The sequence below is a fragment of the Seriola dumerili genome, unplaced genomic scaffold (assembly GCF_002260705.1).
Source record: "Seriola dumerili isolate Sdu_G_001 unplaced genomic scaffold, Sdu_1.0 BDQW01000120.1, whole genome shotgun sequence".
Classification (NCBI taxonomy): Eukaryota; Metazoa; Chordata; class Actinopteri; order Carangiformes; family Carangidae; genus Seriola; species Seriola dumerili.
In genome coordinates this window covers 365,308-393,172 of record NW_019174375.1, presented here as the reverse complement: position 1 = coordinate 393,172, position 27,865 = coordinate 365,308, and the positions used below count along the sequence as shown (strand labels likewise).

The following is a 27,865-nucleotide window of genomic DNA, read 5'->3' as shown; positions in this document are numbered from 1 at the left end:
GAAACTAAATCCTTCTTTACATCTCAGACGTTTAAAGCCTCAGGTTTGGTCTCTTACTCATTTTTAAGTTTGCAATTTCAAATTGAGTGAAGTTAATGAAACACGGCTAGTGCCTCTTTAAAACCTACATGTGGACGTGTCTGCAGAAACACATTTCATAATTCACCATCACAGGAAAAGTTCTCAGAATCAGATCCCGATCTCCTGTTAATAAATATATATAATAATTGTTTTTTTAGGTAAAATTTGGGAAAATGAAACATTCAAAGTTTCCACTTGTGTGAACAGAAACAGGAAACAGGAAGAACAATGTTGCCGTGGATTCAGTGACTTTCGCTGTGAGTTGAGTCCTGTTTTTTTAGCCTGTATTCGTTCACATTTGAGAAAATGAAATTCGCCGAATTTGCTGTTATTAGTTCCTTTTTATCATGAACCATTAGATGTACTGATCAATATCACTGCATCACTTTGACACTGAAGAGATTCTTAAAACGTGATTCTAAGGCTGTTGTACATTGTGTTGTAGGTATGAAATAGTAAAAGAGAAGGTCTCCAGTTGTTTTGTTGTTGTATTTTGTTTGTACACGTCAGTTTTCTTTTAAGACAGATGTGAAAAATTCATCTCAGGCTCACAGTGGGAGTGGAAATGAGGCTCGTGCACGTGCAGCCGCTCCCACCGTGACTGAGATTGATGAAACAGAATCGTGCTTCAAACGTCTGACGGAACAAATGTGTCTGAATGTTTCAGTCGTGAATCTGCAGCTTCACGCATCTGACCCCTGGACCGGAGGAAAAACCGACCCTCGTCAACCGCTTCGTTTGATGGAAAAGAAAATTTTCCGGCTCTATTTTCTGATAAGAATTTAGGAACGATTAATAAATTGTTAATAAATCTTTATAAGTCATTAAGAAGAGCAACTTTTGGGTTGCCAGGATCCTCCTCCTGCAGACACATTTCGGCCTGCAGGAGATCAGCGGTCACACAGTCACTGGAGACGTTTCCATAACAACTGAAAGACAAAGTGAAGAGCTGATCTGAATAGTGACTTTGTAAATGATTAATTAACCTTTCACAAATGGAGCCTTATCAGAAAGTGGTTCCGATTTCTCACAACGATCCGAAATGAGAAGCTCAAATACGAACTAACGCATTGTTGTGTTTGCACGTTGTGTTGAACCGTGTCCTCTTTGTGTCTGACTCCAGATGTTCACATCATCAGTCCGTGACAGTTTGTTTGTCGTCTGAGCAGCAGGAGACGGAGGCGGACATGGCGGCAGGTTGGACCACTCCTTCACGGTCCTGGTCGTTGTGAAGTCAAATGAACCAACAACAAAAAAATGCAACAAAGTCTGCTTCTCTGCTCGGGAGCGAGAAAATATAAGCCCGTTTCCATGGAAACCGTCTGATGAATCTTCTGGTTCGGATCTTTTAGCCTCCTCAGGGTTTGCGTCAGTCATGTGATCCATGAGGACACGTCGGATCACTGAGCTTGAGCTGCTGCTGCTGCTCTGTCGCTTTCTGCCTCGTCGCCGACAAAAAGTTTGGTGGTTCAGGTTGTGGGTTCGATTCCCTCTGGATCCACTTGTGGTGCTGTTAAGGCGCTTTGGATCAAAGCGTCGGCAGGCGGCAGGAATCTCTGCGTTCACAGACATTTCCACACAAACACACTGCAACAGACAAACACACACATTACCACACTTTAACTGTCTGACCCAGACGTTGTGGATTCACCCTCACACAGAAACAAATCATATATAAATATATTTCTCTCAGAGATGTTATTGATCAGCGATCAGTTTACCTGCAGTCGTCTCCTCCTGTGCTGATCACGTATTTGTCGTCGTGGGAGAAGCGGATGTTGGTCACATGAGCCGAGTGGCCGAGGTAGCGCTTGTGTTTGGCCTGTAGACAGAAAACATTTCACAGGTCACACGGGGCGGAGGCGGAGCGGGTCATCTGCAAATCACAGGGTCGCTGGTTCGATTCCCGCCTCCTCCAGTCCACGTGTCGAAGAGTCTTTGATACTGAACCCAAAAATGTCCCTGATGGCTGCTTCATCAGTGAATGTGTGACACTTAATGTGTTTATGTATTCCTCACTGCTTTATGTGGTTTTGTCTTTTATTCTGGAAAATGACAGAAAAAAACTAAGATTCCATCACGAAATGACATTTTCACAATGTCAAGAGAGTTTTCTTAAATCTGACCAGAGGTTTCCAAACCTCAGAAACTTTTTTAACTTATTTGAAAAAACGCAAAAAAAATATGGTGATTTCCATGTTTTATTTCTTGTATTTTTATATGTTTACATTCTTTAAAAAATACTTGATGTAAATACTACCAGTGAATTGAAGTACAAAAACAATGTGTGACTCACAAACTTCTCTGTACAAGGGAAGTCGAACAGCTTGACCAATCCGAAGTCGTCGCCGGTGACGATGTTCAGGCCGGCGTGAGACACGCAGGCACAGTTCACGTCGGCTTTGTCGGCGTTTCGAGGCCAAATCCCCAAAACCTCATCTCCCAGCACGCTGAAGGAGCGACAGAGGGAAACAAGAACAGCTGAACTCACTTCAGCTCTGATTAACAATTCCAGTTTTGAAAAGCTGAACACGACAGATTCCAGCTACGAACTTTATGTGCAACTTTCAGATTTTTGTAACATGGACGATGGTTTCCCACAGTCAACATTCTTAATAATAATAATAATAAAAATCCAACCTTGAAACACAACCTTACTCAACAGTCTGGTTCTCTTTGTCAGTATTATGTATGTGTGTGTGTGTGTGTGTGTGTGTGTGTGTGTGTGTGTGTGTGTGTTACCTGGTCCAGGTTGCCCAAGTGATTCTGTCGATGACGGTCTGGTCATTCACCAACTTCCCTGAAGGAACTTCAAACACCTGCCGCTTATAAACTCCTGTGGACACCTACACACACACACACACACACACACACACACACACACACAAACAACCTGTATATATATGTGTGTATATACCTGTATATAACAGCTGTATGTGTATATGTGTATATACCTGTATATAACAGCTGTATGTGGTTATACCTGTATATAACAGCTGTATGTGTATATGTGTATATACCTGTATATAACAGCTGTATGTGTATATGTGTATATACCTGTATATAACAGCTGTCAGCAGAGAAGTCGAGCTGCAGGATGAAAGCTGGGATGTCGCTGCAGTAAACCAGTCGGTTCAGACTCGGTCCTCCGCTCACATCGTACACATCCACCGTGTTCTCCACTGAACCGACTGCCAACAACTGCCGGTCTGGACTGAACCTGCACACACACGCACGCACGCATCGCACGGCACGCACGCACGCATCACACACACACACACACACACACACACACACACACACACACACACACACACACACACTTTTCTTATTTGATGGTTCCTGTTTTGGTTTACGTTTTATGTCTTTTAAATATCTGTGAAAAGCACATCTCTGCCGCTCTCTCTCCTACCGGATGTCCTGGATGGCGGCGCTGCGGTCGCGTTTCTTCGTCCACATCTTGAGCGAGTTGGCGAGGAGGAGGAGGAACTCCCCGTTCTTCATCCCCACGGCCAGCATCTCTCCGTCTGCGCTGTAGCTCACACACCGGGCGGCGTGGCCGACACACACCTTGTTCAACAGTTTCTACACGGAGAGCGAGAGAAGAAAGAGACAGAGTCACCACAAAGCCTTTAATAGTGTTTCAGGAGAAGAGATCCAAATTAGTATTGAGCTCATCAACAAATGTCCCTGTGCACAGTTTGGTGGAAGGATATATTCATCTTTTAATGCTTCAATAACTGCATTAACTCTGATCATCACTTGGTGCTTTACATATAAATATATTCACAGAGCAAATTCAACTTTATACTTTTACACCAAATAAACCTGTGTCAGCATTTTCAGGATTGTGCGCAGTGTGGCGTGTCTAGTAACAAGTTAATGGATTATTTGAAAAAAATAAACTAAGGAATATGACTTAGTGTATGAGGGTCAGTCAAAATGGTTTCCTCCTGATAATATCTCGTTATTATTATTTGTTATCTATTCGGAGTGTGGCCTCTGTTTCCGTAGTACCTTGTCGGTGAGGTCCCAGAGTCTGATGGTGGCGTCGTCGCTGGCGGTGATGCAGAGCTCTTTAGCAGGATGAGCGGTCAGACCCCAGATCCCTCCCCGAGCGTGACTGTCCAGCAGCAGGTTGGACGCCGCGTTCTTCTCCCCGACCTCGATGATCTCCCCGTCCTTCGTCCCCACCAGGATCTTACCCTGGAGGAGAGGAGGGGCTGATGAGGACGGACGCCGGATGGAGCGGACGGAACGGTGAAAATGTAAAATCTCAAGTTCTCACCTTTCCTCTGCAGACGGACCGGACACACTCCACCTGCTGTCCCGTCTCCAGCTGGAACGCCCGACAACGTTTCATCTCCTGATCCCAGAGCTTCACTGCGCCGCCCTCCTTCGTCCTGACACACGCACACACACACACACACACACACACTTAAAAAATATACACTTAAATACAGCTGAAGCAGGTTTGTGTTGCTGCACCTCTGACAGTACAGTACAGTAGTTGCTGTGTCACTCACGGCCTCTCCTTGCCGCCGGTGACGATGAGTCCGTCTCTCAGCGTGGTGTACATGGTGAAGACCGGCCCGGTGTGGGCCTTCGCCACCACCCTCAGCAGGAAGTGGTCTCGCCACACGTACACGTCCCCGTTAATGGCGCCGGTGAACGTCAAGTTATTCTACAAACATGATGAAATCAGATTAAAAAGTTACCGGTTCATGAACAGCGACAGATGATGGACAGACTTTCACATCTATTTTCAGTCCTTTTGCGTCTCTTTGTGGTCGTTTTGCTTTTACCTGTAGTCGTCTTGCGGTTCTCTGTAGTCAACTTGTGACTCTTGCTGTGGGTTTTGAATCTCATTGTAGTTTTTTGTTTGTTTATTTTGGTGACATGTTGTGTGTGGAGCCCAGTTCCCCCGCGTGTCCCCCTTGGGCCTATGGGCTTGTACCCATGTCGGCCGGTTCAGTAATCCACCATGTTGCCAGGTGAGTGAAGTTGACAAAAGTATAAAAGCAAACATGCTACTACTCTTACAGTTAATTTAACTTCTTCTTCTGTTTAAAAATCTGCTATAAGTGAAAATAAAAACAGCCACACAAACAGTGAGAGTCAGGTATTATTGGGTAGATATAATCTTATCTTCAGTCTTTCATAAAGATGTTTATAACTAGCTGACATTAGCATCTTAGCATAAAGGGATCTGACTTAAAGCTAAGATTAAAGGTTAGCCAGCTAATATCCTGAGCAAGGAGTTATATATATTATTCGTATGTTAGTTATATATTTTGATGTTTCTGTTTAGAAGGCAAGAGATTAAATACATATCATTTACTAAAATCAAACACTGACACTAACAACACAAATGAGCTTTATGTTTGAGTTTATAGGGCTAACAGAAATGTTAGCTTCTCCTACAGGCTAACACCACCTGCACTTTGTGTAAAATCAACCAGATTAAATGTTTTATGTCATTTAGCTGAGTATTTCTTTTACAGCTAACACACAACAAAGAGGAATATTGAGCTAGTCTTTTTTCTGAGTTTTCTGCATGATTTACACTACTGTACATTATACAACAGTTAGTTCTGACCAAGTAACTTGATTGGACAAGAGTGCTGATATAGAGTACAACAGCACTGGGACTCACTCCGCTTTACAAGTCTTCTTATTAACCGTTAATCAGCGTCACATTAAAGGTCGTTATCTGTCTTTGCAAAGATGAAAATATTTCCAGAAATAACATTTGAATTAAAGGAAGTCTGGTCGTCAGAAGAGGAACAAGGGAAGAAGCCTGGATACTTCAGCGGAAAATGTTTATGTATTGCTTAGCAACAGCCCAGTAAATAAACAAACAAATCATAATCTGTGTGTTGCTCGTAGAACTGTTGCATAAAAGCAACATCACACTCGAGGTCGTGATGTTGTACTGAATATCAGCACAGCAGTCACGTGGTACAGATGAGAAGCCAAGCTTCACGTGTCATCAGTGACGTCATACATGTAAAATGATACACGCATGGGTACAAAGCAGCAACCTCCGAGGCTGAAAAATGAAGCCAACACGGGAGAACCAAAACCTGCAGTTCCTCTAATGACCACTAGAGTCTGGCTCCAACAGTGAGTCAGTCCCCATAGACTCCCATGTTAAAATGTCCAACTTTACAGCAGAAATCAACATGTTTACAGCCTGGAACAAAAACTGTTTTGGTCTCTAAAGCTAATTTCCTCCTTCATGACTATTGTTTATATAACTCACCTGTTTACATTTTATTAAGGACTAAAGTTATGGAGGATTGAGGGCGTGGCCTCTTGGAGTGACAGGTGGGTGCGCGGGATAATGCACTGAAGTCTCTGCTCCACACGCGCCCCTCGTCTTTGCCCGTTTTTGGATTAGCCGGGAGTTCGGCGACGACGGAACGATCCACTCTGAGCTTCAGAACTGCTCTTCAGAAACCTACGGGTGACGTCACGTAGGCTCGGTCCATCTTTATTTACAGTCCATGATCCGTATCGGCGCTTCACCGGAAAAGGACGACGACGACGACGACGACATCTCACGTAACATCAGTAGTTTTCTGGACTAACGGCTGCTCGTCTCTACGTGAACATGGACGTGTTTAGAGAGTCGGTGAATCAGAGACTGGCTGCGGCTGCTGAGGAGATATTTGGGCTGTTTGAGAGAACGATAGCAGAGTACGAAGAGGAACTTTCTCGTTATCGACAGAGTGACCGACAATACAAGCTAATGCAAGGTCAGGTACAACTAACAGGTCTGTACATTTTAACTGATAACACTCTCACTGTTCACTCTCATGTAGTCAAACTAATTTTAGCCTGTGAACATTTTCTATGATTTGGTCTTTTTACCAAAAAATTTTGATTCATTTTGAATAATATTTTTCTTTTTAAATGGGAAAAACATAAAATATTTCTTTCATATTAAGATATTAGGACGTTTTGGTGATGAAGTTTGTGGTAAGCTCTAAATGTTGCCTAATATTATCATTATCAAATCATGCCTAACATTATCAACTATTTGCTCTGTCAATGTGACAGTAATTGTATTTAGTGTGGCTGAGTCTGAGAAAAACAAGAAAATGAAAAGTAAAAATTTCCTGTGAGCTCAGCTTGACAGTCCCACTGCTAGCAAGCTAGTTAGCTTATATCAGCTACATCTGACAAAGGTGAGGTAAGTTTTCATGATGAAGTCAAAGCTTAAAAGTAAAGTGTTTTAAGTAAGTGCCTTTGAAATGTCAAAGGATGTAATTCAATTGACAGGATTTGCTTGCTAACTTGTGAACTAGCTTGCTAACTAGCCTAGCGCGCTAGCGAGTTAGAGTTAGAGTTGCTGACTTAAGGCTTGAATAAAACAGACTGTCGACTTTTACAGATTGTTGGGTTTACCATTCATAATGAATTGTTTGCAATTAAAATATTTTTTATAAATTGTCCACATATTAGAAATTACAAATAAAGCTCTGAAGAAATGTAAGAGTTGTGAACTTTACTTCATCAGAGTTACATTTTGTGGTAAAACGTGTTTCTATGCTGGAAATGGTGGCTGTCTTGGAAAATGGTGGCCATTTTCAAAATTTCAATTGAATTTTGGTGCTTGTATCCACATTTCAAAGATTATTACAGTTATCTGCTGCACTAACACAGATTATAGCTGTTTTGAATAACCAGCAACCAGTTCCTTACTTCTTCCACCACTGCAAACCTGTAAAAGATTAATCACTGATCTCACTGACATTCAGTGAAGACACGAGTGGAATCAGTGTCAATGTAAAGTCACAGTTGCCCATAATGTGTGTGTGTGTGTGTGTTTCATTGTTCCCTGCAGATGTTCAGCATCTGTTGGTGATTAAAGAAGAGGTTCCCTGTGAGTTGAGTCTTAGTCTGGATCAGGAGGACCCAGAGAGCCCAAAAATTAAAGAGGAAGAACTCTGGACCACTCAGAAGGAAGAGCAGCTTCGAGGGCTGGAGGAGGCTGATGACACCAAGGTCCCACTCACTCCTGTCTGTGTGAAGAGTGAAGATGAGGAGGAGAAACCTCAGCTTCATCAAAGCCAGACTGAGGAGAGCACAGAGGCAGAGTCTCCAGCCAGCAGCTCAGGTGAACACATGGAGACAGGAGCTGATGGAGAGGACTGTGGAGGATCTGGACCAGCCAAGAACTCAGATCCACACTGTCATCTTCAACCAGATACAGATGACAAGGACCCAGACTCCTCTGAGACTGAAGACAGTGAGGACGATTGGAAGGAGACCAGAACACCTAAGTCAGGTTTGACAAGTAAAACTGTCGATAAGTCTTTCAGCTGCTCTGAGTGTGGGAAGAGATTAAGCAACAAGTGGCATCTGCAGAGACACATGAAAATCCACACAGGAGAGAAACCGTTTGGTTGTGATGTTTGTGGGAAAAGATTTAGAGATCAGGGGTATGTTAAGGTGCACATGAACATCCACACAAGAAAGAAACCATTTGTTTGCAATGTTTGTGGGAATACATTTAACTACAATTGTAAGCTGCAGAGACACATGAGAGAACACACAGGAGAGAAACCATTTGGTTGCAGTGTGTGCGGGAAAACATTTAATCAACACAGGAGTCTTTCGGTCCACATGCAAGTCCACACTGGAAAGAAACAGTTTTTTTGCGGTTTTTGTGGAAACGGATTCACTCAGCAAACAAACCTCAGCAGACATATAAAGACGTGTGAACGCAGGCGTGTTACTGAGGGCAGCAGAGTTGCTGGTGGAGCCAAAGTGTAGCAGCTGTTTATGGCAAAGTTAAAATGCTGTGCGTAGATCAAAATCACATCTCAAGTTTGTATGAAACTGTAACACAAGTTAGCAAGTAACAGGTTTGGTCATTCTTTACATTTCCATTGTCTTTGATTGTTTAACCTGATTCCATCTTTTCTCATATTTGTATGATTGGATTTTTCTTACATTTATAATGAATATATATTTTGTGTATGAAATACATATGTTTTTGATGCACTTATTCCTCAGTAGAATAGCAGACAGTGATTTCTTTGACCTTTTTTATTTGTGTATCTTTTGTGAAATTTCAAATTTGTAATGAAAATCTCTTGATCAGTAAGATAGGATGTGACCTAAGAGTTGAATTGTATAGAAGTGTTCAGTATTTTTTTTTAAAACTGTCAAAAACTTTAATTTACAATGTAAAATAAAGACTTTTTATTGTTGCTTTCTCGTTACCAACTTGCTATGCTGCTCTTTGATTGGTTTGTTTTCTTGGTGAGATTTCATTTTGAAGTTTTGATGATTTCTTAAAGACTGAGCTCTTGTTTTGTCACGGTCACGTCCCGTATCAGGGGCCAGTTGCAAAGTTTTCCTTGAAATAAAAACAGTTGCACAAAACACCCCTGCCTGTTCTCCTTAACATGTTCACTCAAGTATTTAAGGTTTTCTCCTTATCTTAGTCTTAAACTTAAGGAACCACTTAAAGTCAGTTCAGCCGTTGCACAGAAGACCTTAGTGACCAAACTAAGGAGAAAAACTGAAGGTACCTCTGACTGTATCTTAACCTCAACATGTCTGAGTTTATGGTGATGAATGAAGAGTTTGAACCTGAAGAACTCTCAATCAGAGGAATTGATTTTGCTCTATAGATTTGATCAGCAGTAAGTTTATGATTTGATCTGATCACTTTCCTCAGCTGTGCTCTTCAGCTCCTTTACAGTTAATGATGCTCTGTGGTTTTATGCTACAGGATCTTTCCAATCAATTTTTGGTGAAGTATTTCATGTCCATTGATCAGCGGTGAGCCGTGTCATTCACAGAGAGTCTGTTGGATGTTATCTGCAGATCAAATCTACTTTTGAGGACGTGTTTTCTTTTGTTATGTTCTTCTAGAAGTTTCTCTCAGAACTATTTGGTTTTTCTTGTTTTCTTTTCTTCAGCCATTTTTTTTCTTCTGGCCAAGTGTGTGAGACGATACATGTGAGATGTTTACAGGTATCACAAATGGTCTCCATGGAAACTGTAGAATTTTACTGCTGTAAAATCTCTTTCATCAATGCAAATGCCTTAACGTTTTTCTTTATCAAAGGAAACCTTTTAAGTTATTCTGTGTAACTCCCTCAAGTAACTCCCTCAGCTAAGGAGAAATTCGACCTTAAATGTCAGACTTAAGTGGAAAACTTAAGGAGTTTTGTGTAACTGGCCTCAGGTCATTAGAGCAGAGACCTCCAGGTCTCAGAATCAGATTTACAACTTAAATCATCAGTGAACTCACAGCACCGAAGGCGACAGACAGCATCGTCTGCATCCTGCCGTCCTCCACCGTCCCCACCACGCCCTTCTTGTACATCAGTGCGCCGCCGGCCAGCACCCAGAACTTCACGTGTTTTATTCCCACCGACACGAACTGGGAGTCCGAGTCCGGCCGAAACTCTACAACGAAGATCCGGTCCGGGTGTCCGGCTTTACTGCACACCTTGGATCCTGCAGCAGAGACACCTTTGTTATTTTACTCTTTATAATATGCACATTAATTGATAAGCAGTGGTTTGTGGCAGTTAATTGTTAGTTATTAGTAATTACAATTATAGTGAAGTGATATGTGTGATCAACATAGAGGTTATCTGAACCAGCTAAACTCCCAAGATTAATAAAATTTCCATATTTTCTTATCAATCTACACTTCATCAATCAAAAGCTGAAATCTGGTCAGGTGACTGTGACTTCAAAACACGTTTTTAACAACTCACAAATTCATTCACTAATTATGACACAATTTAACTCAAATGTCTATAAGGATAAATTAAAGTGATAACATTTTACATCCAAAAGGTCAAAGGATAACTTCTGCTCTGGCTGTCGCCGTAGCGGAGACAACTTTTCAAAAGCTGCTGAAGCCCTGAACTGAACTGAAGCCGCTACCCCGCAGCAGTACTTTCGTGTGTGTGTGTGTGGCTGACCTTCCTGCCAGCGCCACACAGTGATGGTGTGTTCAGGCTCCACTCCGACAGACAGCAGCAGCTTCCCCGTGGCGCTGAAGTTGACGTAGCTGACGCCTTTGGTGTGAGGACAGCGAAGGATGGACAGAGTCTGTTTACTCATCGCGTCCCACACGTGGACCGATGGAGTGGTGCCTGGATAAAGAGCAGCAGAAATGAGGAGAGAGGATGTGAGCCGACGTCTGACCAGGTCATGACGGCTGAAGAAAAGTCACAAAGAGAGGGTGAGGGGAACTACGACGGGAAACTATCAGGACCAAAACAGAGCAGTTAGAGGGATCAGTGCAGCTCACAAACACCCTGAGAACCAGAGCAGCATCAAGTGCTTCGCAGGTCAAAGATCACTTGTATGTTTCATCACATTCGTAAAACATTTTCCACATCTTCCAGTTGGTTTTAGATTCATTTCCTTCTTCCAGGTCCTGGTTTCGGTCGATCTCACTGAGCTACAGTCGACTTGACACTGACAGTTTAGATGAACAATAAACAAACATGGCTGCTGCGACCGGGGTTGCGCTAGACCCCGAGTCCAAGTCGAGTCTCGAGTCTACAGTGTTTGAGTCTGAGTCACCAAAAAGTGAAAGAGCCGACAGACAAACTAAAAAGGTCACAAACGATAAAGCTGTCACCATTTCAAAGGAAGTTTGTTTACTATATAGTTTACCAAACAAACAGACAAAAACAGACAAAGATCTGAGTCATCAGTGTTCAAGTCCAAGTCGCACGATGTGAATATGGTTATTTCTTCCATTATTGATGAAAACTGAAGAATCCTTGGTTACACTTTATAATGCAACTCTCAGTCAACTCTGTTGATTTTAAATTTCACTTGCTTTTCAGGGCTTTCATCGATAAACGTAAATTTAAGACAATGCAAGACAACGTTTCCAGTGTGAAATTGTTCCAGACGTACCTGAATGCACCAACATGGAAACATTTTTCAAACAGGAACAACTGTCAGGTGCATTATGAGTGGACAATAATACAGTTCTGATAGAAGTATAAGGAGCATTTTTGTTGATGTTTATGGACATGAATGGAAACCAGCAGCTGCCTGGAGGGAAGGAAATCAATCTGACGGCTGATGGAGGGTTTGGAAAACAGCTGTGAGACGCTTTTCCTTTCTACAGCCACATGTTCTGATGTACAGTGATGACAGAGCTGCTGACTCACTGCTAACTGTCCTCAGGGACTCATGTTTTCATGTTTTCAGCTCTGGGTCTCAGGGTGTCTGTCATGATGGGAGCGGCGGTGCGGTAGTTTGTTTTTTTTACCTGGGAGTTCACTGACGTCACCTGAGGTGAGAGCGACGGTGACAAATGAGGCCAGCCAAAACACACACATACAAAAACAACAAAAAACAAAACAACAAAAACAAATGAAAATCTGACAGTAAAGAGAATTTTACGGGCGATTCTCAAAGACTAGCAGCAAGGTTCAACCTGCAATCACTGATTTTTGTTCCATGTTAAAATGTTCTGTACATCTGCTTATTACAGTCGCTGACGAGGGCAAACGTGCTGCAACGGCCCAAAACACTTTCATCAGGAGAGATGATGCAGATTCAAAAACATATGAAAATATAAAACAAACAAATACAAGAACGGAAACATGCTGCAAACCTTTGACCTTTGACCACCAAAATCTGATCAGTTCATCCTTTTGTCCAAGTGAATATTTGTACTAAATTTGAAGAAGTTCCGTCAAGGCGTTACTGAGATATCATGTCATGTCCACAAGAATGGAATAGACGGGCATCGCAACAGAAGAGCTCCAGGCCTCTAGGGGGAGCTCTAAGTGGAACACCTTGAGCTTCGACCTGAGAGGTCAGACCTACCCGACCTTTGACCTTTGACCAAACGAGAGAGTGTGAGGGAAGAAAGAAGAAGTGACATAAAAAGGTTTTTTTTACATTTGGCCGTAGTTTCTACAATATTATAAAGAGCAACAGAAAACGTAGCAAGCGTTAGCGTTAGCGTTAGCTTACACACAGTCAATTGGTGTTCTGCTTAGAGCTCCCCCTGGAGGCCTGGAGCTCTTCCGTTGTGTTGTCTGGATATACGGGGTTTTTTCTGCTGCATTTGTTTTTAGGTTTGTGTTTTTGTTTCTGTATTTGCAGCGTGTTTCCTGTGTTGTTTTTGTTTTTAATTTTTGTGTGTGTGTTTGAATCTGCATTGTTTCTGAATTTGCAGCTCGTTTCTCCTGATGGAAGTGTTTTCGGCCCTTGCAGCACGTTTGCCCTCGTCAGCCACCGTAGCTTATGGGTCAAAGCTTCCTCCATGTTTGTGGTTTCAGTCTGTTTCTATTCTCTCGGTGGTAGAAAGTAAAGCAGGCGACTAAACAGGAAGCAGAGGAGAGAAAAGCAGGAATCGTTTAGTACAGAGAGTTAGTATAGGAACGCAGTGCCATGCAGAGACAGGAAGACGTCTCGTATATGTCACACACACACACACACACACACACACACACTTAGTGTACCAATCTGTCCCGTGGCAATGATGTTTTTGTATTTCGGGTGCTGGTTGACAGTCAGACAGAGGATGTCATCAGTGTGTTCCAGGTAGAAACTCTGAGTTCCTGCAGCACAAGGAGACACATAAACACATCACTGTGGTCTGAACGGTCACAGGTTTGATTCCGTTGACAGGTTTCTATCAAAACGTGTCTCAGATTTTTGCCAAATTTAGAGAAATTCAGCACAACAAAGTGTGAGTATGTAATGTTTGTCTCCATCCTCCAGGAGCTGGTTCATGAGGATAAACAGCTGATGGCGCCATTTTTCATCTCTTCACAGGATCCTCAAATCACAACTTATTCACCAAATCTTTTTTTTTAATTCACAAAGTCTGTTTCCACTGCACTGATTTTGTCAATACACCAACTTTTCCAGTTGTGCCTCCTCATCCTCCTCAAAATACAGTCTTTAAAATTCTTTAAAAGATTTAAAACTAGGATCACCTCCTTGTGGTCGTGTCCCTCCGCCACTCAAACTACTTTCAGGTTTCATCCCTGTTTATCCAGAGTCGTGTAAAGAATGAACCATTTGTGTGAAATTTAGTCATAATTTCTGTGTTAAGTCTAGAGTTTGACCTTTTACCCCCAACATCTAATCAGTTCGTCCTCGAGTCCAAGTGAATGTTTTGGCAAATTAAAAGAAGTTCCATCAAGGCGTTACTGAGATATCATGTCCAAGAGAATGAGACGGATGGACAACCAGAAAACAATATGGCTGCCGCTCTGACTGTCGCCGGCGCGGAGGAATAAAAGGATAAAACCGTCTAAAATGATTAAATTATTTGATAAGAAACAGGATGACTTGATATAATGATGGATTTAAGATGTTAGAGTTAGATTGTGGATTGAGGAGCATGGGTGTTGCCGTGGTTACCGGTGGTGAGGCTGTGGACGATGGCGGTGTTGGCAGTGTGGTAGACGATGTCGGCGCCGTCGTTGAGGTAGTGCAGGTTGTTCCGACAATCGAAGCCCCGAAAACCGAACACATGATCCAAGACCAGGTCCTGGAGAGAGAGGAGACAGAGGAGGACGGATGAGGAGAGAGAGAGACACAGAGAGAGAGAGAGAGAGAGAGAGACAGCGAGAGAGAGAGAGACACAGAGAGAGACAGAGAGAGAGAGACAGAAGAGAGAGACAGAGAGAGAGAGAGAGAGACACACAGAGAGAGACGGAGAGAGAGAGAGAGAGAGACAGAAGATAGAGAGAGAGAGAGAGAGACAGAGAGAGAGAGACAGAAGAGAGAGAGAGAGAGAGAGAGAGAGAGAGACAGAGAGAGAGACAGAAGAGAGAGAGAGACAGAGAGAGAGACAGACAGACAGACAGACAGACAGACAGACAGACAGACAGACCTCGACCAGTCTCTTCTTCTTGGAGACGTTGTTCTTCTGGAGCTTCTCCGGCTGCGGCGCTGCTCGACTCACTGGAGGCCTGGAGGATCAATCAATCAGTCAATCAATCAATCAATCAATCAATCAATCAATCAATCAATCAATGATCAAACAACCAGTCAGAGAGAAACATTCATCCATATCCCGATGTGCTGAGGTCTGGAGGACAGACAGGTGGAGGGACAGACAGTGAGACAGACAGGACAGATGCAGACAGATGTGTCTTGTTGCAGCAGGTTGTGATGAACTGTCCACACCTTCAGTTAGAGACTGACCTCTGACCTTCTGTCACATGATCACACCACTGTGTGATGTCACTTTGTGATGTCACTTTGTGATGTTTGGTGTGGAGTTTATTATATAAAAGTTTGGTTGTTGAGTTCAAAGAGTCTCAGTAACTGAGAAACGTTGTTGCAGCCGTCACCAGTCTCCTCTACTTTATTTCAGGTTCTGACGATGTTGTTTATAATTAACAACTCCACCTCTCTGATATGAACGAGCTCGTAGCCGGACAGGGAAACCCAGAGTCACCTGAGCCAGGTGATGACCAGGATGACCTGCTGTAGGTTCAGTGACGCCAGATAAGTTAAGTTCCTGGGTCTGTTGAACCACACGCCTCGTGGCGAGGAGGAATCCTGGTTACACACTCAGAGCTCGCTGCCGTACTCGGACAGAATCAGGATCCTGTGGCAGGTAAACACCTGATCCAGGTGTGTTCTTCTCTGCCTCTGTTCAAGTTCAGTTCAACAGAATATGATGGAGGTTTGTGTTGGAAAGTTTGTCACTCAGTCAATTCAGTCAATGCGAGCTAAAGACTGTGAGGTAATGCCAACGGGAGTGTGATGCCAACACACTCACACACTCACACACACACACACACACACACACACACACACACACACACACACACACACACACACACACACACACACAATGAAGAGGCATTGCATAGACGAACAATAACAGTCAGGTGGACAGGTGTTACCTGGATCCCCTGGACAGCAGAGGGACAGAACCAAGGTACAGAGCTTTAGAAAACACACACAGACACACACACACACACACACACACACACACACACACACACACACACACACACACACGCCTCTCTACACGTACAAACATAATGACACACTCGCTCAAACACACACTGATAAAGGCTTCATGCCTCACAGAAATCAACTGGCTGTGGCTCTAGCTACATGCTAACAAAATGCTACCATGCTACTGCTGCGTCTTTTGCTATGCTAGCTAATCGTGTTAACAGGCTAACATGCACAGGCAATCAGAGAATCAGTTTTCAGTCCTGGGTCAAAACCAGACCAGGACCCTAACCCCTTAGAGCTCCTCCAGTGTAAAGGTCTGTGTCCATGTGTAGTGTGATTATAGATCAGCTCTAGCTTCTATATTAATACTGTGAAAGTATCAAAGCCTCAGTCCACAGAGAAATGCACACAGCCTGTATTCAGAAACTGAGCCTTAAAACCAGCCGTCAGTGGTGTGAATATTCTGTATGTTTCTTCTGGTTTTAATCTTCCACTCTTGCTACTTTATGTTTTCTTCTTCTTCTAAAATGATATTTCTTCTCTTTGTGTCTCAGATTTGATTCTGCTTCTATTGTGTGTTCTTTACCCTGTAAATAAAGTTTTTTTTTTTAAATGCATTTATTCAACAGCAGCTGATTTTGCTGCCCGCCCTTCGACTCATTTTCTGCCTTGGACCCAGGACTGTTAACGTTCCCGCCTTTGCCTCGCACGTGCTCAGTTGAGAAATGACCTCAGGCTCCTCTACCATCTTTTAACATGATCTTAGCATGATTACAGATGTCAGACGAGGACCCGGTTTAGACAGAACACGTTTCCTTCTCAAGTGAATCTGTGAACAGTCGGGATTCACCTGAGAAACAAAACCTGAACTGGAAAAGAGACGATGTGTTCTCGGGACAATGAGCCAAATCCAAGCTTTTTTAAGAAAGTAGAGCTGAGATGATCTGAACTTCTAAAGCCCCATTCGGACAGGATGTTGTTCCTCTACGTGAGGCGCTCTGTTCGGACACGATGACCTCCTGTGTGTCATTCTGGTTTTTGTGAAGTGGATCTCTGAGATTTTTCCTCCACATGAAGAGTTCTTCTTCTACTATTCCTTCAGCTCACTGAAGACACACTCAAGAACAGAGGATGTTAGATCCATTTTTTGTATTTTTACTGTAAATTATATTTTCACAATAATTCATTAAACTGATGTAAATCCTTCTAATTTATGATTTGAATCAAAAGTTCAAGTAATTATTTTGGATTTATTTTTGGATCTATTATCTATTGTGATTGATCAGATGATGATCAGCTGTGATAGAAGGAAGGGGGTGGGATGGAGAATTGTTAACGTCTTTGACCTCACGTTACTCTAGAAATGTTGGTTGTTTTGTTTGAAGAATAAATAAATGTAAATTTAACGAGCCCCGTCAGGGTGACACAGATTTAAAGAAGTAGAAGGAACAGGTGATCACAGAGGAAGTCAGAAATGTTAGAAACATGCTTACACCAATTTACCCGTTCGGGAACAATATGATGACAGAAAATATTAAAAACTAAACCTATATGTTGTCAAACTGTCCCTTTAACAGCAGCCGAATCAGCTGTTATCACTTCCTGCTTGCATTGAACCCGTGGATGTTCACACAACTATCACTGGATCACTGTGAAACTGAAGGAGAAAAAAAAAGACTTTTATTCTGGAGGAACATCAGAGATAACGATTTCCACAGGAAGTGGAAGTCACGCTGAATCAGATCAACGAGTGTCACGTCTGTGAGTTCAGGTCTGACTGAGTTCGGACTCTGAGGAGGAGGACCGCTTCTTTCACTCCCCACCTTCCCCTGTGATGTTAATCCTGTGTCAATGGGGCTTTAGCTCGCGCTATGAGTAGGATGAACGAGTGATGAACGAGTGATGAACGAGTGATGAACGAGTGATAGTGGAGAACGAGTGCAGGACAAAAACCAGACCAAACACAGATCAGGAGGAGACGGACGACAGCAGAGGAAAAGACAAGGACACAGGTGAAAGGATGATGGGAAGATGGGTTGGAAAGAGGAGGAAGAGGCAGAGGAAGAGAGGGACAGGAAGTGATAAAAGACAGGAAGTAGAGGATGAGGAGAAGAAATGGCAGGATGACCAAAAAAGAGTGTAATTTAACAGGGACATTATTAGAAAACTTTGTTCAGACAATGAACAATGAGAAGAATCATCATCTTCATGTTACATAAAATATACAAATACAAAATAAAAGCATGTAAACATGAAAGGATAAATATGGATCTAGAGAGCTGAACTTCCTGTCATGCCCCCCCTGCCCTCACCACATGAAATACACAGCACATGTTCATTAAACATTTAACTTTCCCTGTCTGAGAATCATCACACAGTAAGTATCAGGTCGTACTTACTTGACAATGCCCTGCCTCCAGGGGAATGCAAGTTAAAACACAACACAGATATTAAAGAGTTTCCACAAGCAATGCCACAGGGCAGCAGCAGCAGCAGCACTCAGGAAGTAAGGGTACCACGAAGGGACAAACAGAAGAGTTTGTCAGTGTATGAACGGACACAGTCTGTGTCTCTACTGCTGTAAATGTAAATGTGTGGTTACATTATATTTAAAGGTTTTTGATGGGTCCTAGTCATGGACGGATTACTGAAAGGGCCGAATGAGCACAGATAAGCTAAGATAAGATAAGCTAAGCTAAGCTAAAACAAGATAAGATAAGATAAGCTCATATAAAATAAGATAAACAAAGCTAAGCTAAGATAAGTTATCATAAAATAAGCCAAGCTAAACTAATATAAGCTAAACTAAACTAAGCTAAGCTAAACTAAACTAAACTAAACTAAGCTAAACTAAGCTAAACTAAGCTAAGCTAAGATAAGATGAAATAAGATCGTCCTTTATTAGTCCCGCAGTGGGGAAAGTTGCAGCAGCAAAGTGAACAGAATGAAAAAAAGAAAACTTAAAAAAGATAAATAATTGATAATAATAATATAAAATGTGTAATCAGATATGTAAATATAAGAAATATATCTCTTCATGTCTGTGCCCCGGGGCTCATTGTCTCATAATCCGTCCGTGGTCCCAGTATTTCAGGGTTTAGATTAACGACTTCTGTTCCCTGCAGAACCAACATAAACCTTCATGGTTCCCTTTGTTTGAGGGTTTGAAGCTCATTAACACTCAGACTGAGCCAGAGCAACATTCAGTGACATGCAGAAGCCTGGGCATGCATGAAACACACACACACACACACACACACACACACACACACACACACACAAACCTAAGCGTACACACTGGGAACACACAGTTACTGTGACACACACCGAGGATCGGAGGAAACATAAAGTTTCAGTTCGTCATAAAGAGAAACAGCACAGACGGTTTCTGAAACTCTGGACTGTGAACGGAGTTTGACAGTTTAAACCTGCACCAGCGACATGAAACCACCAGAGTGTGACAGAGTGAAACACAAGGTGAAGTCGGCTTCACTTCAAAAACTTCAAATCTTCACTGAGATTCACATTCACGGATTTAATTTAATTTCATGTTTCGCTCTGACGAGAGAAAAGTGCCTCAGTGAAACTTCAGAATCACTGGGCCTCATGTAGGAACATATTTATATCATTATCATAAACGTCCCAGTGTTTTTCTGAGTTTTCTGAGTCTGAAGACTCAAGCACGAACTGATTAGATTTTGGGGGTCAAAGGTCAAGGTCACCATGACCTCACGCTGTTTTGGCCTTGTGAAGGCAATATCTCCATAACGCCTTGAGGGAATTTCTTCAAATTTGGTAAAAACGGTCACCTGGACTCAAGGATGAACTGATTGGAATTTGGTGGCTAAAGGTCAAAGTTCAAAGGTCAAAGTCACAGTGACCTCACAAAACATGAATTTGGATTTGTGAACACAATATCTCGAGAACTCCTCAAGAGAATCCCTTCAAATTTAACACAAACGTTCACTTGGACTGAAGGACGAACTGATTAGATTTTGGGAGTCAAAGGTCAAATGTCAAGGGCGTGGTGACCTCAAGAAACACGGTTTTGGCCTCGTGAATGCAATATCTCTGTAACACCTTGATGGAATTTCTACAAATTTGGCAGAAACGTTCACTTGGACTCAAGGATGAACTAACTCGACTTTGGTGGTCAAAGGTCAGAGGTCACAGTGATACTGAGTGAGACATACTTTTTAGCCACAACTCAAGACTTCACACAGCAGTCATGACAAGATTTTACACAAAGGGTTCATATTTTCTCTGACTGTGGATAAACAGGGATGTGACCTGGAACTAGTCTGAGTGGCGGAGGGATACGACCACGAGGAGGATTCTAGTTTGTTTTTTTTCATATAGTTGCTTATTGTGTTATTTACTCACATTCAATTTAGTCAGTTACGTTATTTAAGTCACATTTATCATGTTTGTATTTTTGTGTAAAGTAAACATGCAAAAACAAATAAAAAAACTGTGCAGCTTTAAACTCTGGGTTCAAGTCATCTGAAACATCTGTCTCAAACAACCTGCTATCATGGTCGTGGTGTGTGTGTGTGTGTGTGTGTGTGTGTGTGTGTATACCTCTCCTCAGCAGACAGCTCCTTCAGCTGTTGGTGAGGTTTGGTTCCACTCATCTCTCGGATGCTGACGGCGTACATCTTGGTGGTGTAGTCCACCGTCTTCTCCCGCGCTACGTCGCTGTCGTAGCCTTTAAACACACACGTTCATAATCACACACACATTCATAATTGCTGCAGCCACTAGAGGGCGCTGTCACCTGACGGCACTTTCTGAAATGACTGATACTGTTGTTTTCTTTAAGATGTCAGTCTCCAACTTTTGCACAAAGACTGTCAGTAAATCGATTCGTCATTTGTTCTGTTCAATGTCAGGAAAAGCTGAAATCTAAACTTCATAAAGCCCAAGGCGACATCTTTAAATGTCTTATTCATTGTGTATTTCCTTTGTATAAATATTAACAAGGAGCGAAAGATTCAGTTTACAGTCGATTAAAAGCATCAAATCCTCAATTATCAAAATAGTTGCTGATGAATTTTCTGTTAATTGACAAATTGATTATTTGACTAATAATTGCAGCTGTATTTGGCACTACCAGCCAGATCCAGGTCTCGGTTTTAGGCCCATGCATCATGTTGTGTATTTATATTCATGTTTAACAATCTTTTGAAATAAAAATGAAGCCACGCCCACCTCCGTCCTCCTCGATGTCGTCGTCTGACTCCTCGCTGTCCACGGGCGGCCGGTTGTCACGAAGCAAAGGCCCCTCCCCCTCCCCACTGACCCCGCCTCCTCGCTCCCTTGCCCAGATCATCAGGGCAGTGTCAGCCCCACCCACCGTCAGCAGGGTGGAGTCGTCCTGAGCCCAGCGGACGTTAGTCACCTGGGCGCTGTGGCCGACATAACGCTTGAAGCGCGAGTACTGACCCTGGAGGGAAATGAGAAACACACCTGTTTACGCCTGAGACAGACAATCAAACTCAGATAACTTTTCTACTTTTATAAGACGAAAAACAACAATGAAAAAATACAAGTACACTAAATACAGTTTTGCTATCACTACATAGCTAACGTTAGCATTAACAGCTGTTTACTTACCAGTCTTGCCAAGAGCTTCAGCCATTGTTGTGTTTACAAAACAAGAAGTTATAATATGTCCTCTGAGCAGCGCTACTTTTTCAGGGCAGACTGGACGCTACTGTGACTCGGTATCGGAAAGTAACGAGACAGGCCGGGGCTAGCTGGTTAGCATGCTAACTTCGGTAGAAGGAAAGAAGTTATAGAAATAGAAGCAAAACAAGAGTGTTGATTTTGGGTTAGGGTTGCTGACTGGTAAGTTAACAGCTGTCAATGCTAATGTTAGCTATGTAGCTAATAGCAAAACTAACAAATAGCTCCGTTAAAAACAGAGTGGACGTGAAATCCCAGTATATCACTGCTGTGGTTTGTGGAAGGTAAATAAAGTTCAGTGTTTAGACCCAGGACGTTACTGCCTAGCTAGCCAGCTAAACTGTTTAGCTAAACACTGCTAACTACGAGGCTAGCTAGCCACAAGTATCTCAGCAAAGCATCTCTAAGGCTAACGGTAATGTCTTGGGTTGGGATCCCACGTCCACTCTGTTCTTAAAGAAGAGAAAAAGAACTGAACATTAATTTTATAATATAGAAATGTATTCATATTTAATATTTTAAAAAACTCTGTCGTACTCTGACTGGGTAGCCGAACAGTTTGAGGAAGCCGAAATCATCTCCGGTGGCGAGCAGCGTGCGGTCTCCGGTGAGCGACGTGGCGTTGATGTCTGTGATGTCGCTGTGCGTCGGCCAGATTCCCTCACAGCTCAAACCCAGGACACACGTCCAGCTGGACCACTCCACCCGCTCCAGCTACACACACACACACACACACACACACACACACACACACACACACACACACACAAATTAATATAATACATGTTTTTTTTAAAGTGGATCTGCTTGTGTTAAAATTTGCCGATTGTGTCAAAAATGTAGGAGGTCAGAAATGTTAGAAACATGCTGACACCAACTTACAAGAACAATATAACATCAGAAAACATTAAAACCATCAGGACCCTGTAAGAACTCGTCAAATGTGCTGTTGTAATGTCAGATACAGGAAGGTGCTGCAACATTTTTAAGCCTGTATTTGTTCACATGTAGTCAAACTGTCCCTTTAACAGCACCTGAATCAGCTGTGATCAGCTGATGTTTGCAATGCATCATGGGTGCACAGACAACTATCACTGGATCACTGTGATACTGAAGGAAACGTAAAAACAGGAGGATTCTGAATGAATTCTGCAGCAAGTGGATTTCTGAACTTTTATTTTCAGAGATAATGATATCCTCAGGAAGTGATGTCACACTGAATCATATCAACATGTGTTTCATGTCTGTGAGTTCAGGTCTGACTGAGTTAGGAGTTTTTGACAAACCAGGTCTTGTGATGTCACCGGGGTTAAATGTCTTCTTGAACCATGAGGTAAATCACTGAGGAGCTTCATTTCCCGTGTCCCCCTGTGATGTGCCAACACACACACACACACACACACACACACACACACACACACACACACACTGACCTCAGAGTTTCTGATTGTTTGTCTTTTTCCTCTCGGGGCTTCAAAGAAAAGCTGCTCTTTGGCTCCTGTGTTCACCTGCAGCAGTTTACCTGCCCCACACACACACACACACACACACACACACGCACAGTGAGACTATATAACTTTTGAAAGAACAAACAGCCAGAGTTTCCTCAACAAACTTCATGTTCGAAGAGAGAGAGAGAGAGAGTGTGTGTTACCTCGAGCGTCCCAGTCGATGTGTGTGATGTAACTGGAGGCTCCTTTACAGATTCCCACTCTCTTACTGCTCAGCACGTTGTAGATGTCCACAAAGCTGTCATGTGACGCCACCGCCAGGTATTTACCTGAGTCTGAGACCGTGAGTGAGACAGTGTCAAACAAAAGTGAAGATGAGCGGATACGTCTTTAAGTAGCGTGTGTGTGTGTGTGTGTGTGTGTGTGTGTGTGTGTGTACCTGGGGTGAAGCGGACGTCAGAGATGGCGTCACGGCGATGATGGAAGCTCACCAGATCCTCCAGCGTGTCTGCGTTCACCACCAGCACGCCGCCATCGCTCAGGCCGACCGCCAGTGCCTTCCCATCAGGAGAGAAGGCGCAGCAGCGGCCGCCTGGAAATGAAAATAAAACAATACATATATCTTATAATACACACACACTAAAACGATAGCCACACACACATCTCTGTTATTCACATGTTTCCTGCAAAATGGTGAGCTTAGCTTAGCACAAAGACTGGACGCAGCCTAGCTCCAACAAAAGAGAAAAACAAAACCCTCGAACCTGAAGAAAAGAAATCAATCTAAACAACTTAAAGGATGATTTGATAATTAATCAGCCGTGATGTGACACGTCCAGGAGATATTGTAGTTATTATATATTATAAAATGGCGGCCTGCTCCCGTATCTGACCTCGCTTCAGCTTGCGGACGGCCACCATGCGGTGATTGGCCGACGTCTCCCACAGTCGCAGGGTTTTATCGTCGCTGACGGTGGCACAGATGGGGAGGAGGGGGTGGGGGGCCAGACCCCAGACCTCACCCTCCATGTGGCCCTGTGCGCACACACACACACACACACACACACACACACACACACACACACACACACACACAGGAAGACTCTTTTTAAAGGAAAATAAAATGTCATCTTCCAGCAGCTCTTGAGTTTCTCAGTTTTCTATGACAGTAAACGCAACATTTCTATTTTTGATTCTCAGTCAGACAAAACAAGACACTAGAACATGTTATACACTGATCAATCGATCAATTATTAAAGAAAATAAGTGTCTGATGTATTGATCATGAAAATAATAGTCGGGTGCAGCCTGACAGTTCAGAATAATTCCACCTCACTCAGGTCTTCTGTGTGAATCAGACGTGTTTGTGATAAATCACATTAAGCAGACAAAGAGAACAGGTGTTTTTAGCCCTGGGTTTGGTCTCTCAGGCTACGCACAGGTGGAACTACCTTATGGGTGGAGACCGAAGGCGACACCTGCAGACACTACTCAGGGCTGAAAACCTCCCCTGTGTGTTTGTCGGGTAAAACACTGTTTAAATTTATGATTAATATTCTACTAAAAAGATTTAGCATCAGTCACAGACACATGAAGGAACAGCGCCCTCTGTTGGACAGATAATAAAACGACATGATCTTTATATAATAGATCATAAAGTTAAAGTTAACTTAAGTTGTCAGTGCATCCACATTACACATTATTATAGAAACATGATCAATTTCATACTAATGTTAACTTCATTCTGCCTTCACCTACACACACACACACACACACACACACACACACACACACACACACACACTCCTACTTGCGTCACTGCACACCAACATGTAAAAGCACTAAGGTGCGTCACACAGGAAACATCACACACACACTCAATGTGTTTAATCTGGACAGAAAAGTGTTGGACAACGTCATGCTGTTCTGTGTGTGTGTGTGTGTGTGTGTGTGTGTGTGTGTGTGTGTGTGTGTGTGTGTGTGTGTGTGTGTGTGTGTAAGTGCCTATTGATCTGCAGCAGACAGCTCTCCTCACCATGGCAACAGGTGCTGAAGCAGACTACCAGACATTTAAAGAATCCTTGAGATTTTCAACATCTCTCTCACACACACACTCACTCGCACACACACACACACACACACACACACACACACACACACACACACACACATACACAAAAATGTGCTAAAGATGTAGATGATTTGATTCAAACAGACTGGAATCATTATTTCATAGACGACACTGAAAGTTCATTGTTTGACGTCTGTTCCGGACCTTTCAGTCGGATCACATGATCTTCTTCAGATGAAGTTCATCCAGTTATGATGGAATGATTGATTTTTAAATTATAATCCAGATTATAATGAACAGGAAACACTGCAGCATGTGATCCATGTTACTGCTGCTGGACAAACACAGTGGGACTCTTATTGTGAAGGAGTCGCAGGAAACACGACAAACAGTGAGCTGACAGGTGAAGAGCTGCTCACCTGCAGCTCCTGAACTCACCACACTAACTTCAGCTCAACAACCTGAAATACACACACATACACACACACACACACACACACACACACACACACACACACACACACACACTCCCAGTGTACCTGCACCAGCAGGGTCATGGGTCCGGTCTTGTCGATTTCCAGAACTTCTCCGTTCTTGGTTCCCACCAGGATGTGACCGTGACCCAGAGTGATGGCTCTGATGGACGGGTTGTCCTCCAGCAGCAGGCCTACACACACACACACACACACACACACACACACACACACACACACACACACACACACACACACACACACACACACACACACACACAGATAAAGTCCTCTGAGTAGTCGATCCATTTCAGGTAAGTATTCACGTGCACAGACAGAGGTGTGAGTCACCGTGTGTCCAGGTGGGGGCAGTGTTGGACAGAAGAGTTTCTACTGATCATGTTAAACAGTGACGACAGTTAAAACTATGATCAGTGAAATTCAACCTTCACAACAGAGACACATGATGTATTTGTATGTACAGAGAAAGAAAACTAAAACTGTTGCTGCAAAATGTTTTTCAATATTTGTGAAAAGTTCAAACTGATGATCTAATCTGTACATCACAGTGTTAGTTTTATCTCTTCTATATTGATTTGTGCACGTTTACAGCAGCATAAAAGCAGAAATACAATAAAATACAATTCTCAAGTCTGTTTTCTCATGTTTGATACTTCAGAGGTGAAGATTTAACTGTTTACTGTCTGATGACTTTAGTTACTTTGTTAATTCATATCAATAATACAAAATATAATCAACAAACACATTATAATGTATTAATAAACTTAAGACGTCATATATTAATGTATTCAATATTCTGATTAATAATTTTACTTTTTGTACTTTAACCCCCCCCCCCCCCCCCCCCCCCCCTCGTGGTGACGTTTGTACCTTTAGATCCCGGGGACAGCGCCGCTCTCTTGATGGCGTAGGTCTTCAGGCAGCGGTCAAACATGTCGTCCCACAGCTCCACCACGCCGTCCTTCCCGCCGGTCACGAAGCCCTGAAAACAAATTATTATCAAATTCAATACAAGTTCATTGACTGTATGTTGCAGATTGTGACAAGAAGATCAGTCCACAGACAGACAGTCGGCGTCTCCATGACGACACGATGATCAAACTACAAGAGTCAGTGATAGAAACACTGAAAACACTGAATTTGATTTTAGAACAGTGACTAAAACATTTTAAATAAGACAAATAAAGACAGAACAAATACGTTCCTCATGTTTCCTCACTCAGATACTCTCACATCCTCCCTCCCTCAGAGCTGTGTGCTGTCGTCCTCCCGACAGGTTTCCCTCCCCCTCAGCCTGAGATCTTCAGATCTGTTTGATGTCGGTCTGTTTTCTCTGAAGACTCTCACACAGTCGATGTCAGGTTGTAAAAAGTCTATTTTTACCTCAATGAGAACTTTAAGACTCAAACACCAGTTCAACCATGAACGACGACGATGATAAAAAACATTCAAACCAAAACAAGGTCCAATCCAGTGTAAAGGTCTGTGTCCATGTGTAGTGTGATTATAGATCAGCTCTAGCTTCTATATTAATACTGTGAAAGTATCAAAGCCTCAGTCCACAGAGAAATGCACACAGCCTGTATTCAGAAACTGAGCCTTAAACCCAGCCGTCAGGACTTCTGGAACTTTGTGATGTCACAACAAAGCAGTCACCAAGCCCCGCCCACCTGGACCCACCATCCAAACCTTGCAGGATTTGGTTTCTCTGAGTGTTTTTACCTGAAATCTGATATATTTTTATTGGATCACTCAGAAAACAGTCAGCCAATCAGAAGAGAGGCTCAGAGCCTCCTCTCTTCTGATTGGCTCACTGACCTGTTGTTACTAGAGCTCCAGAGAGAAGCCTGAGAGAGGAGATGTGAAACTACACTGAGATGGTTTTGTCAGGTGTAAATATATTGACGCTGTGTTGATGGAAGCAGAAAGTAGGATCAAGTTATTCTGAAAAAAAAACAAAAAAAAACAAAGGACAGAACAAAGAGATGAACACGAGCGAACGGACAGATGAGGTTTTGCTAAATCCAGATTCTCCTGTTGGTTTTTTATTGGCTCATCAGTCTGAAAAATCCTGTTACATAATAAGACAGAGTCATATAGTGAATGGAGAGAGAGAGAGAGAGAGAGAGAGA

At 42.8% G+C, this 27,865-nt stretch overlaps 1 protein-coding gene across 1 annotated transcript in view; it reads right to left on the bottom strand.

The window, feature by feature from the left end:
• Positions 1-1,517: 1,517 nt before the first annotated feature.
• LOC111223890 (echinoderm microtubule-associated protein-like 6) overlaps positions 1,518-27,865 on the bottom strand; it is a 70,217-nt gene continuing 43,869 nt past the window's right edge. The window contains exons 21-43 of the mRNA XM_022748188.1: positions 26,604-26,715; positions 25,779-25,906; positions 24,062-24,203; positions 23,608-23,760; positions 23,372-23,503; positions 23,151-23,239; positions 22,255-22,431; positions 21,241-21,475; positions 20,611-20,737; positions 14,945-15,023; positions 14,470-14,599; positions 13,560-13,658; positions 11,043-11,216; positions 10,358-10,566; positions 4,608-4,765; positions 4,370-4,484; positions 4,099-4,287; positions 3,494-3,666; positions 3,139-3,301; positions 2,824-2,927; positions 2,378-2,531; positions 1,803-1,903; positions 1,518-1,668 (exon numbers count right to left, since the gene is read on the bottom strand). Of these exons, the coding sequence (XP_022603909.1) occupies positions 1,644-1,668; positions 1,803-1,903; positions 2,378-2,531; positions 2,824-2,927; positions 3,139-3,301; positions 3,494-3,666; positions 4,099-4,287; positions 4,370-4,484; positions 4,608-4,765; positions 10,358-10,566; positions 11,043-11,216; positions 13,560-13,658; positions 14,470-14,599; positions 14,945-15,023; positions 20,611-20,737; positions 21,241-21,475; positions 22,255-22,431; positions 23,151-23,239; positions 23,372-23,503; positions 23,608-23,760; positions 24,062-24,203; positions 25,779-25,906; positions 26,604-26,715 (3,168 nt within the window). The 3' untranslated portion in view covers positions 1,518-1,643. The remainder of the gene's footprint in view (positions 1,669-1,802; positions 1,904-2,377; positions 2,532-2,823; positions 2,928-3,138; positions 3,302-3,493; positions 3,667-4,098; positions 4,288-4,369; positions 4,485-4,607; positions 4,766-10,357; positions 10,567-11,042; positions 11,217-13,559; positions 13,659-14,469; positions 14,600-14,944; positions 15,024-20,610; positions 20,738-21,240; positions 21,476-22,254; positions 22,432-23,150; positions 23,240-23,371; positions 23,504-23,607; positions 23,761-24,061; positions 24,204-25,778; positions 25,907-26,603; positions 26,716-27,865) is intronic.